The sequence below is a fragment of the Podarcis raffonei genome, chromosome 7 (genome assembly GCF_027172205.1).
Source record: "Podarcis raffonei isolate rPodRaf1 chromosome 7, rPodRaf1.pri, whole genome shotgun sequence".
Lineage (NCBI taxonomy): Eukaryota > Metazoa > Chordata > Lepidosauria > Squamata > Lacertidae > Podarcis > Podarcis raffonei.
In genome coordinates this window covers 21,466,555-21,480,177 of record NC_070608.1, presented here as the reverse complement: position 1 = coordinate 21,480,177, position 13,623 = coordinate 21,466,555, and the positions used below count along the sequence as shown (strand labels likewise).

The following is a 13,623-nucleotide window of genomic DNA, read 5'->3' as shown; positions in this document are numbered from 1 at the left end:
TGAAGCAAAGTTCTTAACCTGAAGCATTATTTCTGGGTTAGCGGAGTCTGTAACCTGTACTTCTGGTCCGTACTTTATTCCACACACAGTTTTGCATGTGCTACTGTGCAAGCAGCCTTCCTTGTGGAGTCCAGTGTTGGGGACAGCCTTGCGTGATGGTTGTACAGGCAAGATGGCCCCAGCGTAGATTTCACGGGGGAAACCTTTTCTTGTGCAAAATGCACCTCCCATCCCTGTAAGAGAAGCCTCTGAATTGGGCACAAGATGTGAAAATGAGGACCAATGAGTACATCTTCTCTGCCAGTTTAGACAATGAACCCTGAAATGACAATCCTTTTGCATTTTGTCATGTAGTTGCACCCCTTTGAACTGTGCTGCACCACAAAGGTTGGAACTGCTGCAGAACTGTGTAGTGTTGCTTCACACAAACCACTAGCCACATGGAGCTATGCCCATAACTTGCAGTTCAAGAAGCAACCAGGCCGCCGTGTAAACTAAGCTGTCCTTTTCTAATGTGTTTTGGATCAGAATGTGCATATTTCTCGATCTCTTGAGTAAGGGTTTCATTGCCTCCATTTCCCACATATATATATATTATGCTGAGCCAGGTTCCTATTTTGAAGAGTCTGGTATAGTTCTGTGGTTTACAGCTCTCTCCTGCTTGCATTTTCTTGTTACCAAAAAAAGAAATCTGCATCAATCATAGTGCATCAAATAGATTGTTTTGTTTTTTTGCAGTGCATTGTATAGTTATTAACCAGAGTTTTTGCCATTGTGAGGAGCCATGGATTTCAGCTAGCAGGGCTGAAGTTATGTGCTTTTACATGAGATACATTTTTCTTATACATTTTCTTATAGGTAAGGCCATACAATATAATCGAACCTTTGTCAGTGTTATAGCCTAGTAACTGTTAGACTATTGAATGGTTCCAGTTGACAGGGAGTGCTTCTTTTGTTTATCATGTTTGCAAATGATGGGATCTTTTCCAATGGACTTGTTTTAATCTTAGAGTTTATCGGCAAAAGTCTGCATGACATTCTGCAGGCACTGATTCCATAAATAATAAAAAAGAGCACTGGCAAGATTCAGCAATATTTAAGGCAACTGATTATTGTAACAGAAGCATGAATTTCCATTAAAAAAATAAATCAAATTTGAACTGTGACTCTGTTCTTTACTTTCAGAATTTACAGTGCAAATTTGCTGCAGCTCTGACAGCAATGATGAGGGTCATTTAAAAGCTTCCTGTTAGGAACCAGATCTGTTTCCACAAGAGCCCAGCTCATAAACATTACAGAAAACAGGCAGGCTGGGCCACCTTTGGTACAGATTTTTTTAAAAGTTGTTTATTCTGAAAAGGTTGTAGTCGTACTGGTGGAACACCAAAGGGGTAAAAAAAACAGAGTGGGAGGAAGACAGAAGAATGGTATCCAAATATAGCACTTCCATGTGATGCAAACTGAATTAATTACTGCCTCAAGTTTGGACTCCCAGTGCCTACTCTGAGATCATGCCCTTTGAAGCAATAAAAACAGCAGCTGTTTCTTCCCCCCACTCCATTCCACCTGTTCCTTCCCCACCCTCATTTCCCACTTGATGACTAAAGCAGAAATACAGGAGGGGCACATGTGTGTGTATGGGGGGGGGGGCAGGAAGAGAACCTATAGAATAAGAATCAGAGTTGCTGCTTCCTATCTCGTTGTTTCAGATTGTTTAAATGCACAGGAGATGCGATCTCAGGTGCCAACCCCAGCCTTGATGCCTGGTTTTCGAAATAATGACAAAATGCTGGGCAGATGGAAAGCACCAAATAAAAGAAGGATCCTAACTCAAGGAGGGTGGAATTATGTTGTGGACTGCTCTGTGGGCATAGGGCAGCGTACAAATTTAATATAAATAAATAAATAAGCCCAAGTAATAGGTAGGTCCTCGATGATTCTATGAAGCACCCAGCACAGTATGTCAAATTGTAGCTCCATACAGACCATCACTGAGCAGCCAGGCAAGAAAACATACCACAAAAGAGGTATACAGGAGCCTCCTATTGTCTATCGTGTGTGTGTGTGTGTGTGTGTTTGTGTGGTCTTTTGATTAAAACAAAAAATTAAAAATAAACTGAAAATTCACACTGTGAAGGAGCGTTCAGCCTGTGTTAGCACTGGTGTATAGCCTTTCTCTTGAGACCCAGAGTTGTACCACTTGATGAAATTATTCACCAACAGTATAAACTGCTTAGCATCATTATGGAAACATAACTTATTTTAGGGGAATAATTTGAAAACTTAACACCCGCGCTGTAAATGTTCAGGGATTCATAGAGCATGTTTTTGTCCTTATTCAGGGTTGTGTGTATTCCGTGCATGAAAGAAACATAATAATTCAGCAATTACAGTAAATGATTTGAAGTAACTAAATTGTCAGCATTTTCTTATTCTGCATTATTTTTTCTGCTTTCAAGACTTCCCTAAGAATTTGGCTCCCCACCCCCGCCCCCAGCAATAAATTGCCACTGTGAAAGTAGCTTTCGGTACTTGGAGTGCTCAAAATCTTATTATAATGGCCATAATACATTTGGTTCCAGTAGTTGGCCAAATCCTGCTGCATTCCTAGCAAAGAGTGAATGTGAGAAAAGTTTTTTCTGCTTTGAAACTTCTGCATCACTTTGAGGTCTAGGAGCCCTGCCTTGGTTTCCCCCTCTCAAACATATTGTGAGTGATGCTGTTTTGTTTTCTCATCTTTGAAAGCTAATAGGACTGGATTAATTAATTGTCCAAGATTCCTCCAAAACAATGTCCTAATTCTTCTATTTAGCTGTTGCATATCATACACTGTTGTTATCTCTTCCACCAGATTTTTGCAACAAGTTGTTTTAAAACTGTAATCTCTTTGAGGAAGGGGGGGGGGAATGAAGTGTAGTTGAAAAGGCAGTTATGCTGAAAGATAAACACAGCAATATTACTTATCAAAATGGGTACCCAGTTGTGTTTGTGTGTGTGTGCCTTTTTTCTTGCCTAATTAATACAGCATATAGCTTTTGCTATATATACAAAACCTATAACAGAAAAAAGCTTTATAACATGTAAAGTATGTGACATTATTTTAGCCATAACTGTACTGGATATGTATCTAGGCCTGAGAGTAGAGATAACACAAATATAAGTGCTCTGCCTGTCTAAACATGTTAAATAAATGAGCGTTCGCTATCACATTCAAATACATTAGTGCATTACTTGCATAGTTAATTTTCTTTTTAATGCTTTCCCACGTGATACTTGCAGCACTGAGCTATAGTATATCTCACTCTTTGAAGAAAGTTTTCCTTTTAAGCCAAGCTCCGCTGTTTGAATAGGGCTTTATGAAACACATCTTTGGCATATCTGAACAGGAAGTTCAGTGGGCATTGGGACAGCCAATGCAATGATGCATGTATATTATTGCATAAAGGATTCCCCCTGGAGACAGATGGCAGCAAATCCCAGCAAGCATTAAAAATGACTTTATGAGGGTATCTGAACCATGTTTTGCATTGGGGTATTATTTGTTTGCTTATGGTTAGTCCCTTGGAATGCACAAATATTTTACTTAATACATGCGTATACAGATAGTAATATGGTTTGTGGAATGGAGAGGAAGTTGAACAAAAAGTCCGGCTGGATAGCAACCAATGAAAACAAATATATATCTATACTGACATTCTAGGAATGTCCACTGCCTAGTGTTGCGTTTGAGACAATGGATTGCAGAAGAGTTAAAGAGGTGTTGCCTACCATTCATTTGCGGTATCGCTTGTGCAGCTTCTGGCGATGCTTTCAGCATGGCTGCCTCAAAGCATGGCACAACACTCCCGTAAAAACAGAAAGAGAGCCTTAAAGGCAACGGGTTTCCATCTTTCCCCAGCAAAATGCAGCTCCCCTAAGCAGAACACGGTGCTGCACAATATAATGTTTGCCTGTTAAGCATTTCTGTCTTTGTGTATGTTTTCTGCACAGGAGGCCAGCTTTGGTGCACGACGACAAAAATCATTGCTGAGGGTGAAGAGCTCATTGCCTTCGTTGTGGATTTTGACTCAAGGCTACAAGCTGCCAGTCAGATGACTCTTACTGAGGGGATGTATCCTGCTCGATTGTTGGACTCGATACAATTGCTCCCTCAACAAGCCGCTATGGCATCCATTTTGCCTACAGCTATTGTCAACAGTGAGTGCACTAGTCCAATTTATACCTAAACCATTATTTAAACATTGCGATATTCTTACCACATCATATTAACAACACCTATCTGTTGGGCTTAGGATTTCTCTGAATTCACCAGCATAGGCTTTCAAGCCAGGAAAAACCACAGATTACCAGGTTCCTAGACCATGGGTAGCCAACGTGGTGCCATTTTTCTGGATGCCAACTCCCATCAGCCTCAGCCAGCATAGTCAAGAATGATGGGAGTTGGAGTCCAGTAACATCTAGAGGGCACACCATTGGCTACCACTGTCCTAAGCTGTATTTTTGCAGATGAGACTGCAGAATCATCTGCCCCGGAAAAAATGTGACATTCCATTTTTTCTTGTGAGAGAACAGCAGCCAAAATGACTGCCACGATCTCATGCAATTTCAGGCTCCACTTTTGGGGGGCTTGGCACCAAAAAAACCCTCGCATTTTGAGGTGCCACACAAGATCACTGCCCCCCAAATGTGCTTTTTGGGGGCTGTGATCTTGTGTGGGTCACATGACTCCCCTGGGAGTGTAGACCCAGAAGATGGCATCCGGGATTTGGGCCGCATCATGCTGGCAGGTACGCTTTATGATTGAATGCTCTCCCAAATAAATCACTCCCTCTGCTTAGAAAACCAGATATCGGTGAAAGGATCTTGGCTTAGCCTTTTCCTTGGCATGCTAGGTTTGTGTATGTGTTAAGTTCCTGCTTTTAATCTTTGACCCCCTCCCGTCAATGGAGGATTAAGTTCTTCAACTAAATTCTACCGTTCTCACAGCCAATGACCTGTTTGTTTGTTTGTTTCCTTGGGAAAAATTTTACACAATATTTTCTGATTGAGGTTCCACTTGAATGGTTCCCTAATCTGGCTACCAGGGGAGAGGGAAAGAAAATACATGAATGTATAATACACACAGGCTGCATACCTGTTTTCTTGACTCCAACTGCAGAGAACATGAAAGATAATTGTTAGATAAGTGAGCTGTGTATATTTCGTATTGATGCCCAGACCCAGAATTTACAACAAAACAAAAGAGGGGGTGAGGAATTACTTCTCGCACCTGGTTTCCTTTGAGCTGTTATGTGTTGTTTATTAATCATGCACTATGCTGCCACCCTGCTGTTAAATGGGTACTTTTAAAATAAGAAGATCAGGCAGCTTAAACTTGTTGGACTAAGGCTTGTCGGCTGGAGTAAACTATGGCTTACTCACACCTGGTTTGTTTCCCCCCCTCCCTTGTAGAGGACATATTCCCCTGCAAATCTTGTGGCATTTGGTATCGGAGCGAGAGAAATCTGCAGGCTCACCTCATGTACTACTGCAGCGGGAGGCAACGAGAAGGAGCTCAGCTTTCGGAGGAGAATGACGACAGCGTTCAGCAGATATCCAGCATCTGCCCTTTTCCACAGTGCACCAAAAGCTTCTCTAACGCAAGGGCCCTGGAAATTCATCTGAATTCTCACAGTGGTAAGTGAAATATTTGCTCCACTGGAGTCAGCTTTCCTTAAGACATTTCAAACTTAATTCTTTTTTTCCTCCTTTTTAGCAACGTGCCCATGAGAAGTTGTAAAAAAGGTGAAGCCACAAGCACTCAACTCAGTGATTACTGGCTTATGCTGCAGTAATCACCTGTTCTGTTTAAGATATTAAAGTATCACAACTGTCCTACCTTTTTCTGAACTAAATGGGAAGATCAGACGAGGCAAAAGCCATTCATGATATGACGGATGCTTGTTAGGTGATATGAATGTCAGAACTTAAGCCTTAACTAAATGGTAGTCCTGGGACTGGTGCTGTCATTGAGATAAGCTGTTTGCATAGCATCATTCTATTATCCCCATAAGGCTGATAAAGGTGGGGTCGGACCTTGCCTTGAAGACTGCCAGGCTTAGAGTCTGGGATGAAGGGGAGAGGGTCTCAAAAGTCCATGCTGAATGTCCTTTGTCCTGGTGTGACTCATGGTCACAGAATGTCGCCACATGGCCAGCCACCACATAGTGTTCTGTACTGACCAGCATGTGGGTGATTTGGGAGTGGGTAATTTATGTGGTCCACGTGTCATGGCCAAATAATTTTCTACTCAGGTTTAGGCTTTCATCTGCTGCTTCTCTCTGCTGTTGGGGTGGTGGACATATCAGGATTGTGAGCCCCTGGGTGACGGGATGTATGTGATGGAATTTAAGGGATTCATCATAAGAGTCCTTAGGGAGTTTTCTGTTGGCACGGCCAACACTGCTCTTGAAACCCTAATTGGTTTATATGATGCAGACATGGCTTGGGTGGTTGCCATGATTGCTCTCAAGCCTTCTCCCACAAGACACAGCCTGTTCATCTTATTGGGGGCAATAATGCAGCCTGAATGCAGGTAGTGGGAAACTCTGTGTGAATCTTGCCAAATATAGGTAAAAGTCCAGCTTCAAGAATGTCCTGGGGTTGTGATGGCAGCAAAGGAAAGGTATCCAGCAATGCTCTTCTGGCCATCCGTTTGAATTTGGTCCCCTTAAATGGCACATGCCTCCCCGACATTCCAGGGGATTTCACTCACCTGAGCGTTAAATCAAACAGCGTCCTTGATTACTTGTTGGTCTCTAGGGATCTACTTAAGTGTATTTCCACTTTTAAGATCGAGAATGTACAATTTAGTGATCATCTTCCCCTTGTTGCTAAGCTTTCCTTGAACTGGCAGCTGGAGGCTCATAGACATCCGACTCAGATAGTAACCAACGAATCTCTCCAAGTAAGAGGAATCAAATGGTCGGAGACACAGGCCCAAAGGTACCTGGAATTCTTTCAAAAAGAAATCCTCGGGCCCCATCCCAACATAGGCCCTGCCTCAGACGAGCATAGCATAGTGTTGAAGCGCTTCCACCATCATATGACTGATCTTACGTCCTTCTTCAGGTTACCACCCAAAAATTTAAATCGAAACGAGTATACTTACGGTGCCCCCTGGTATAATTCTCAGTGCAAACAAGCAAGACAGCGCCTCCGTGCTCTTCTGGGTGCTCTTCTGCCTTATTCAGCCTGGCTAGCAGAAAGGGCCCATGGGTAACCTGCTATGACTAGCTTAGTAAGCACTCACTAAGACACTCACATCTCATTCATATCTATCTATCTGTCTATCTATCTATCTACACACACACACACACACACACACACACACACACACACACTTACTTTTGTAACTGCCCTGGGAATGTGAAGTGTGCATTATAAAATTCAGAAGTAAGCTTATAAGGATTAGTAATTGCTTTCTGTTAAATATATTCCGGCAGACAAAAGATTCAAATTAACTTGTTGGGGTTTTTTTTGTTTTTTGTTTTTTGTTCTTACCCCTTTTGCAGGAGTAAAAATGGAAGAATTTCTTCCCTCCGGTTCTAGCCTGAAATGTACAGTTTGCAACTACACCGCAGACTCCGTGATTAACTTCCATCAGCACCTGTTCTCACATCTCACTCAAGCTGCCTTTCGATGCACACACTGCCATTTTGGCTTCCAAACTCAGAGGGAACTGCAGCAGCACCAAGATCTACATGTCTCTGGCAACAAACTTCAGAGAGAAAGTGATACTGAACACTCTCCAAGTGGCAATGAAGAGACTTTGCAGGCAACTACAGATCTGCTGAACAGGAATGACGGCTCCCAAAGCCAAAAGACAATGCAGACAAAGGATGCAAGTTCTGACACCGAGCTCGACAAATGTGAAAAAAAGACCCCCCTTTTCCTTCCAAATCAGAGGCCAGAAACACAGCCTGTCACAAATAAGCAAAGTTTTTCCTACACAAAAATAAAATCTGAGCCATCTAGCCCAAGGCTTGCGTCCTCCCCAGTCCAGCCTAACCTGGGTCCTTCTTTTCCAATGGGACCTTTTCTTTCTCAGTTCTCTTTCCCCCAGGACATCACCGTTGTTCCTCAGGCCTCTGAGATCTTAGCCAAAATGTCCGAGTTGGTCCACCGAAGACTGAGGCACGGAAGTAACAATTATCCCCCCGTCATTTACAGTCCGCTCATGCCAAAAGGAGCTACCTGTTTTGAGTGCAACATAACATTCAACAACCTGGACAACTACTTAGTGCACAAAAAGCATTACTGCAGCAGTCGATGGCAGCAAATGGCAAAGTCACCAGATTTTGGCAGTGTTTCGGAAAAAATGCCAGAGGCTGTGAGCCCCAACAACGGTCAAAATTCTATCAACATTTTGAGTAGTACGCCTCACACTTCAGATGCAGAGAATCAGCTCCTTCAGGCTTCCTGCATCAACTCCTCCACTGTATTAGACATGATTGGGCCAAACAATAAGGGGCATGAGAAGGACTTCTCCTCACAGGTGAAAAAGCTGGCTAGTGCTGCCAACAGTGATGAGAAAATGAACGGGAAACCTTCCGATAGCAAGAACTCAACGACCACTCCTTTAATTGAAGGAGAAAGTGATCCCAACAAAACCACGTGCGAAGCTTGCAATATTACCTTCAGTAGGCATGAAACTTATATGGTCCACAAGCAGTATTATTGTGCCACACGTCACGATCCTCCCTTGAAAAGGTCTGCTTCCAACAAAGTGCCTGCCATGCAGAGGACGATGCGCACACGCAAGCGAAGGAAGATGTATGAGATGTGCCTGCCGGAACAAGAGCAGAGGCCACAGCTGGTCCAACAGCGTTTTCTTGAAGTGGCTAATCTCCCCAACCCATGCACATCTTCTCAAGAGCCGACAGATGGCCTCGGGGAGTGCTACCACCCACGCTGCGATATCTTTCCAGGAATAGTCTCAAAGCACTTAGAAACATCGCTGTCCATCAACAAATGCATCCCGGCCTCAAAGTGCGACACGCCACATTCCACCGTTTCTTGCTTGGAGATGGACGTACCTATCGATCTCAGCAAAAAATGCTTGTCCCAGTCTGATAGGACATCTGCTTCCCCCAAAAGGTTGCTGGACTACCACGAATGCACAGTATGCAAGATCAGTTTTAACAAGGTAGAGAATTACCTGGCGCATAAGCAGAATTTCTGCCCCGTCACTGTGCATCAGCGTAACGAAATGGGGCAGCTTGACAGCAAAGTGTTTCAAAACCCAGAAAGCGAACGGAACAGTCCCGAGGTCAGTTACGAACGGAGCATAATCAAATGTGAGAAAAACGGGAGCTCGAAACAGCCTTCTCCCAACGGAAACCTGTTTTCTACGCACTTAGCAACTCTTCAAGGACTTAAGGTCTTCAGTGAAGCTGCCCAGCTCATTGCTACAAAGGAAGAAAACAAACATTTGTTTCTTCCACAATGCCTTTATCCAGGAGCAATAAAGAAAGCTAAAGGAGCAGACCAGCTTTCTCCATATTATGGAATAAAGCCAAGTGATTACATTTCTAGTTCCCTTGCCGTTCACAACAACGATGCAGATCAAAGTACCAATGCAGAAGGTGATTCCCTGAAGGGCCAGACCCCCTCCAATGGGTGCCCAGTCCAGAAGAAAGAGTCTCTGCCGTTGCTGCCAAAAAACAGAGGCATGGTTATAGTGAACGGCGGACTGAAACAGGAGGAAAGGCCTGCGGCAAACCCTCAGCAGGAGAACATTTCCCAGAATACCCAGCAGCATGAAGATGGGCACAAATCTCCATCTTGGGCCTCTGATAACATTTTAGCTGCCAATGAAAACGTCTCTCCAACCATTCCTGCAGCAGAAGAACAGTTGTCTAGTATAGCAAAAGGTGTGAATGGGTCCACTCCGGCACCCACCAGTGGAAAGTATTGCCGCCTGTGTGACATCCAGTTCAACAACCTATCAAACTTTATAACTCATAAGAAGTTTTATTGCTCGTCACACGCAGCAGAACACGTCAAATGAAAGCATTTGGCCCCACCTTTGGTACCTGTGTTTAGCATATTGTTCCATATGAGTCTGAAAGAGAGCTGTTTGTATTACTTCTGGACAATCAGGCTTTAATTCATCATTGCTGAGTTAAAGACTTTAAAGGTGTACTTCCATTACAGTCCATTAGTAAAGTGTATTCTTGGTGCCATTTTCAAAACAATTAATTTATTTTACCAGCAGTATTCATAGCTGTAGTTTATTTTTTATTTAAAAAGAAACAACAACAACTTTATATTAAAGTCATTTGTAATGTTATTGTATAGTTATTGTGTAGCACATATGGTTTGCACTGTATAGTAGATTTTAAAGAAAATAGTCACAAACTATACGGAAAAGCATTTTAGAAATAGCTTCAAAAGCACCTGTGTATCCTGATTTTTTCCCCCTTATATGCTATTGCAGATATATGTAGATGCTAAAATATAACTTGCAAAACGTTTCAACTATGCTGTAAAGTTCGCCTTAAAATTTCAATTTCAATTTTTTTTTATTAAAAAGAAGAATTTGGCTCAATTTGCACTTTATATTTTAGCAGATACAGTACCTTAGTCACTAGGCTTTGCATTTGTATGTAGCAGTATGTTTCTGTCTACTTTCTTAACCCGAAACGTCCGTTAAAACGAAGATGGCAATTTCCCTCCTTGTATAGTACTTGTATTTTCTTTTGCTGATGCATCTCTGTCTCGATTTTTAAACCTTTGCTGTTAAATGCAATACTTTATAAAGAATGAACAAAAATTACTGGAAGCAGTATTGTAAGTAATGAGGTCATATCTATCAGTTTTATCTTTTGAAAGGCACAGTCAAAATGAAAACCTTAACTCAATGCTGCAAGTATGAATCTAATTCATTTATAAGATATATTTAAATATAAAAGTAGCAATACTGCAACTGGTGATCACAGAGATAATGTTCTACTTCTGATAGAAATAATTTCTCAACAAATGTTGTTACTATGCATGTATATGGATGGAATAAAATTCCACATCGTCGGACTGTTCTGGCAGTAATTCATTCATTTGCAAGGGCTTCTTAGTATATTCATTTGGGGTGTGTGGAATGTACCAACACAACACATTCGATTGTAGAGGGTCTGTGTCCTATGACAGTATCCCATCAAATAACATATAAGGAGGGGGATGAGCAATCTAAAGCTGTTCAGGAAAGGAGTATTTCTGGTCCCAGTCACTTAAGCCACGTAATTCGCTGAGTGAGTGGTGGACCCCGGAAAATACTCATCTCCCTGAATTGAGTTCCGTTCTCACCAAGGCACACTGAAAGGGTTGTGACACATATACTGAAGTTCCATGTTTCAGACTTCAAGTATATCACTGAAAATAGACATAAATAGTGTGTTGGGAACATAGGAAGTTGTCTTATACCAAGTTACACCTTTAGCCAACCTAGCTCAGTTCTGCCCATGCTGGTTCACAGTGGCTTCCCAGCATTTAAAGGAAGCAAGTTTCCCCCCCAGTCCTACCTAGAGATGCTGGAGATTGAATCTAGAACCTTCTGCATGCAAGACAGCTGCTCTACCAGTGAGCTACAGGTCCTTCCCCCTAATTTGCATCAGCTTGCTTTTATACCACCTTGCTAAAGCCCAATCCATGCAAATCTCAACAGGTGCATTGAGCACCCACAAGCCCAGGAGCACACACCTGTCGGATCTAGAACTCAGCTCAAACTCGGTCAAGGGGTTAATAATGAGATAGGTGGCGTAAGCACCGTAACCTTAGCAAATTACACACCAATAATTTTCCAGTTTCATTATTGTGGGGAGCAGAGGTGGGAAACCTGACTCCCTCCCGATGTGCCTGGGCTGCAACTGCCACTATCCTGACCATGGGCCATGCTGGCTGCAGCCAATGGGAATTGGAGTCAAGCAACATGTGGGCCACAGTTGAAGCCTTGGGATCTATGACCTCTCTTTCCTCTCCTCAGACCTCAGTAAACTGTTCAATTTATTCCATTCTAGACCAGTTTCTTGAATTCTAAGTGTAGCCATCATACACCTTGAAATGGTGACTGCTAACCCAATTTGGATTAACCTAGAAATGGTTTATGGTATTCAAGCCTTTAATAGGCAGCTTCTTTACAGTTTAGGAGCACAAAATGGCGCACCGCCATGTAAGGTACTTTGTGTATGGCTTTAAAAACCTCCTACGGAAATACGGGTGAATTTGCGGAGTTTATCTAAGAAACAAAACAAAACCATGCGACAACCCTACATTCACAAGGTTCAGTTCTTTAATGTTACAGCTGGAAGGATAATGCGGGAAATGTAGATCCGAATCTATCAGTAGATCATTGGAGTGATTTGTAGTAAGATTAGCAAGCATTCCGAAACTTTTTTTAAATAGCCCTAGTCCTTCACCTGTTCAGATTAAACTGCTGAAATGAAGAACTTGGGATACCAGGATCTAATTTTTGTGTGGAAGGACAATAAGCTCTGTTCAGTTCTGGTAATCAGAACAACTTCCTCCATTCTTCACTGGGCATGAATTTTGCACTAGGCTCCGGTGGGTGGGTCCTGGAGATCTAATATAAAACCAAAGCAGATTCTGCAGGCCTGAAGTCTGCCTACCTTGTATCATTCCACCTTCCTGGACAGAGATATGAGCCACAGTAACCTGAACCTCAATACAGGAGACTCTATTATTTGAATTACAGGATACCATCCGACATAAGCAGAGGGCAGGAGCAGGTATGGGGTAACGTGCCAATGATGCTTAAAGGACAAGGAATTGGATTTGTGAAATATGAGCAGGTGTTCCAGGTACAAAAACCATGCATTGGAGGGAAAACTAAAAGAAGCCCATTGTTTCTTTGCAGAAAATTTGCTTCAGCCTCTCAACAATCTGGCAAACTGGACTCTGCTATTTAAAGAAGAAAGTGTAAAGACACCCACTGCAATTTCCCTTGGGAAAGTGTTCTTATTTCTTTAGCTGCTATCCTCAGTTGTGAACATCTCTGATGCTGTGCAGGATGGACGAATAGCTTCAGGGGGAAATAACATTTTCCATTCCCACTGGGCCACTGTGTAAGCACCAGCTTAAAATTTATCATGCAATATCCTCTATAAGTGAAGCCAGCTGAGTTTTTAAACTAATGATATTCTTTGCTCCCATGGCTATTCTAGGGTGATTAATCCAGAATTCCACATCTCCAAGGACAGATAGGAAATTTTATAAATGGATAGAATATATCCAATTTTTCTCTGCACCCATTAACTCTCTCATTTTCAGGTTGGGTATGCAAATATTTAATAGCAAGATGAGATTACTGAGATATTGGCATGGAGTTAAGAGCTCTTAAGGGAGAAGAACAAAGAGAAAATGTAGTACATTTATAATCTTTTTCTGTAAAAGACAGGTGTTAGCTATTGTGTGCAGGCCTCACATTTAAAACGAACTAGTTCCTCTCAAGGGAAAGAAAAAGATACAAGTCGGATTTACTTGCTAACAGGATTTGCTTTCAAATTATTGCATTCAGGAAATGAGTTTTGTATGTGGCCATTTCAATTGTTAAAATGGTATTCAGAAAAA

At 42.2% G+C, this 13,623-nt stretch overlaps 1 protein-coding gene across 5 annotated transcripts in view; it reads left to right on the top strand.

Moving 5' to 3' along the window:
- Positions 1 to 11,070, top strand: part of ZFPM2 (zinc finger protein, FOG family member 2) — a 325,302-nt gene extending 314,232 nt beyond the window's left edge. For all 5 annotated transcript variants that reach the window (XM_053395456.1, XM_053395455.1, XM_053395458.1 and 2 more), the window contains 3 exons: positions 3,991 to 4,197; positions 5,452 to 5,676; positions 7,554 to 11,070. In XM_053395456.1, the coding sequence (XP_053251431.1) occupies positions 3,991 to 4,197; positions 5,452 to 5,676; positions 7,554 to 10,051 (2,930 nt within the window). In that variant the 3' untranslated portion in view covers positions 10,052 to 11,070. The remainder of the gene's footprint in view (positions 1 to 3,990; positions 4,198 to 5,451; positions 5,677 to 7,553) is intronic.
- Positions 11,071 to 13,623: the final 2,553 nt, after the last annotated feature.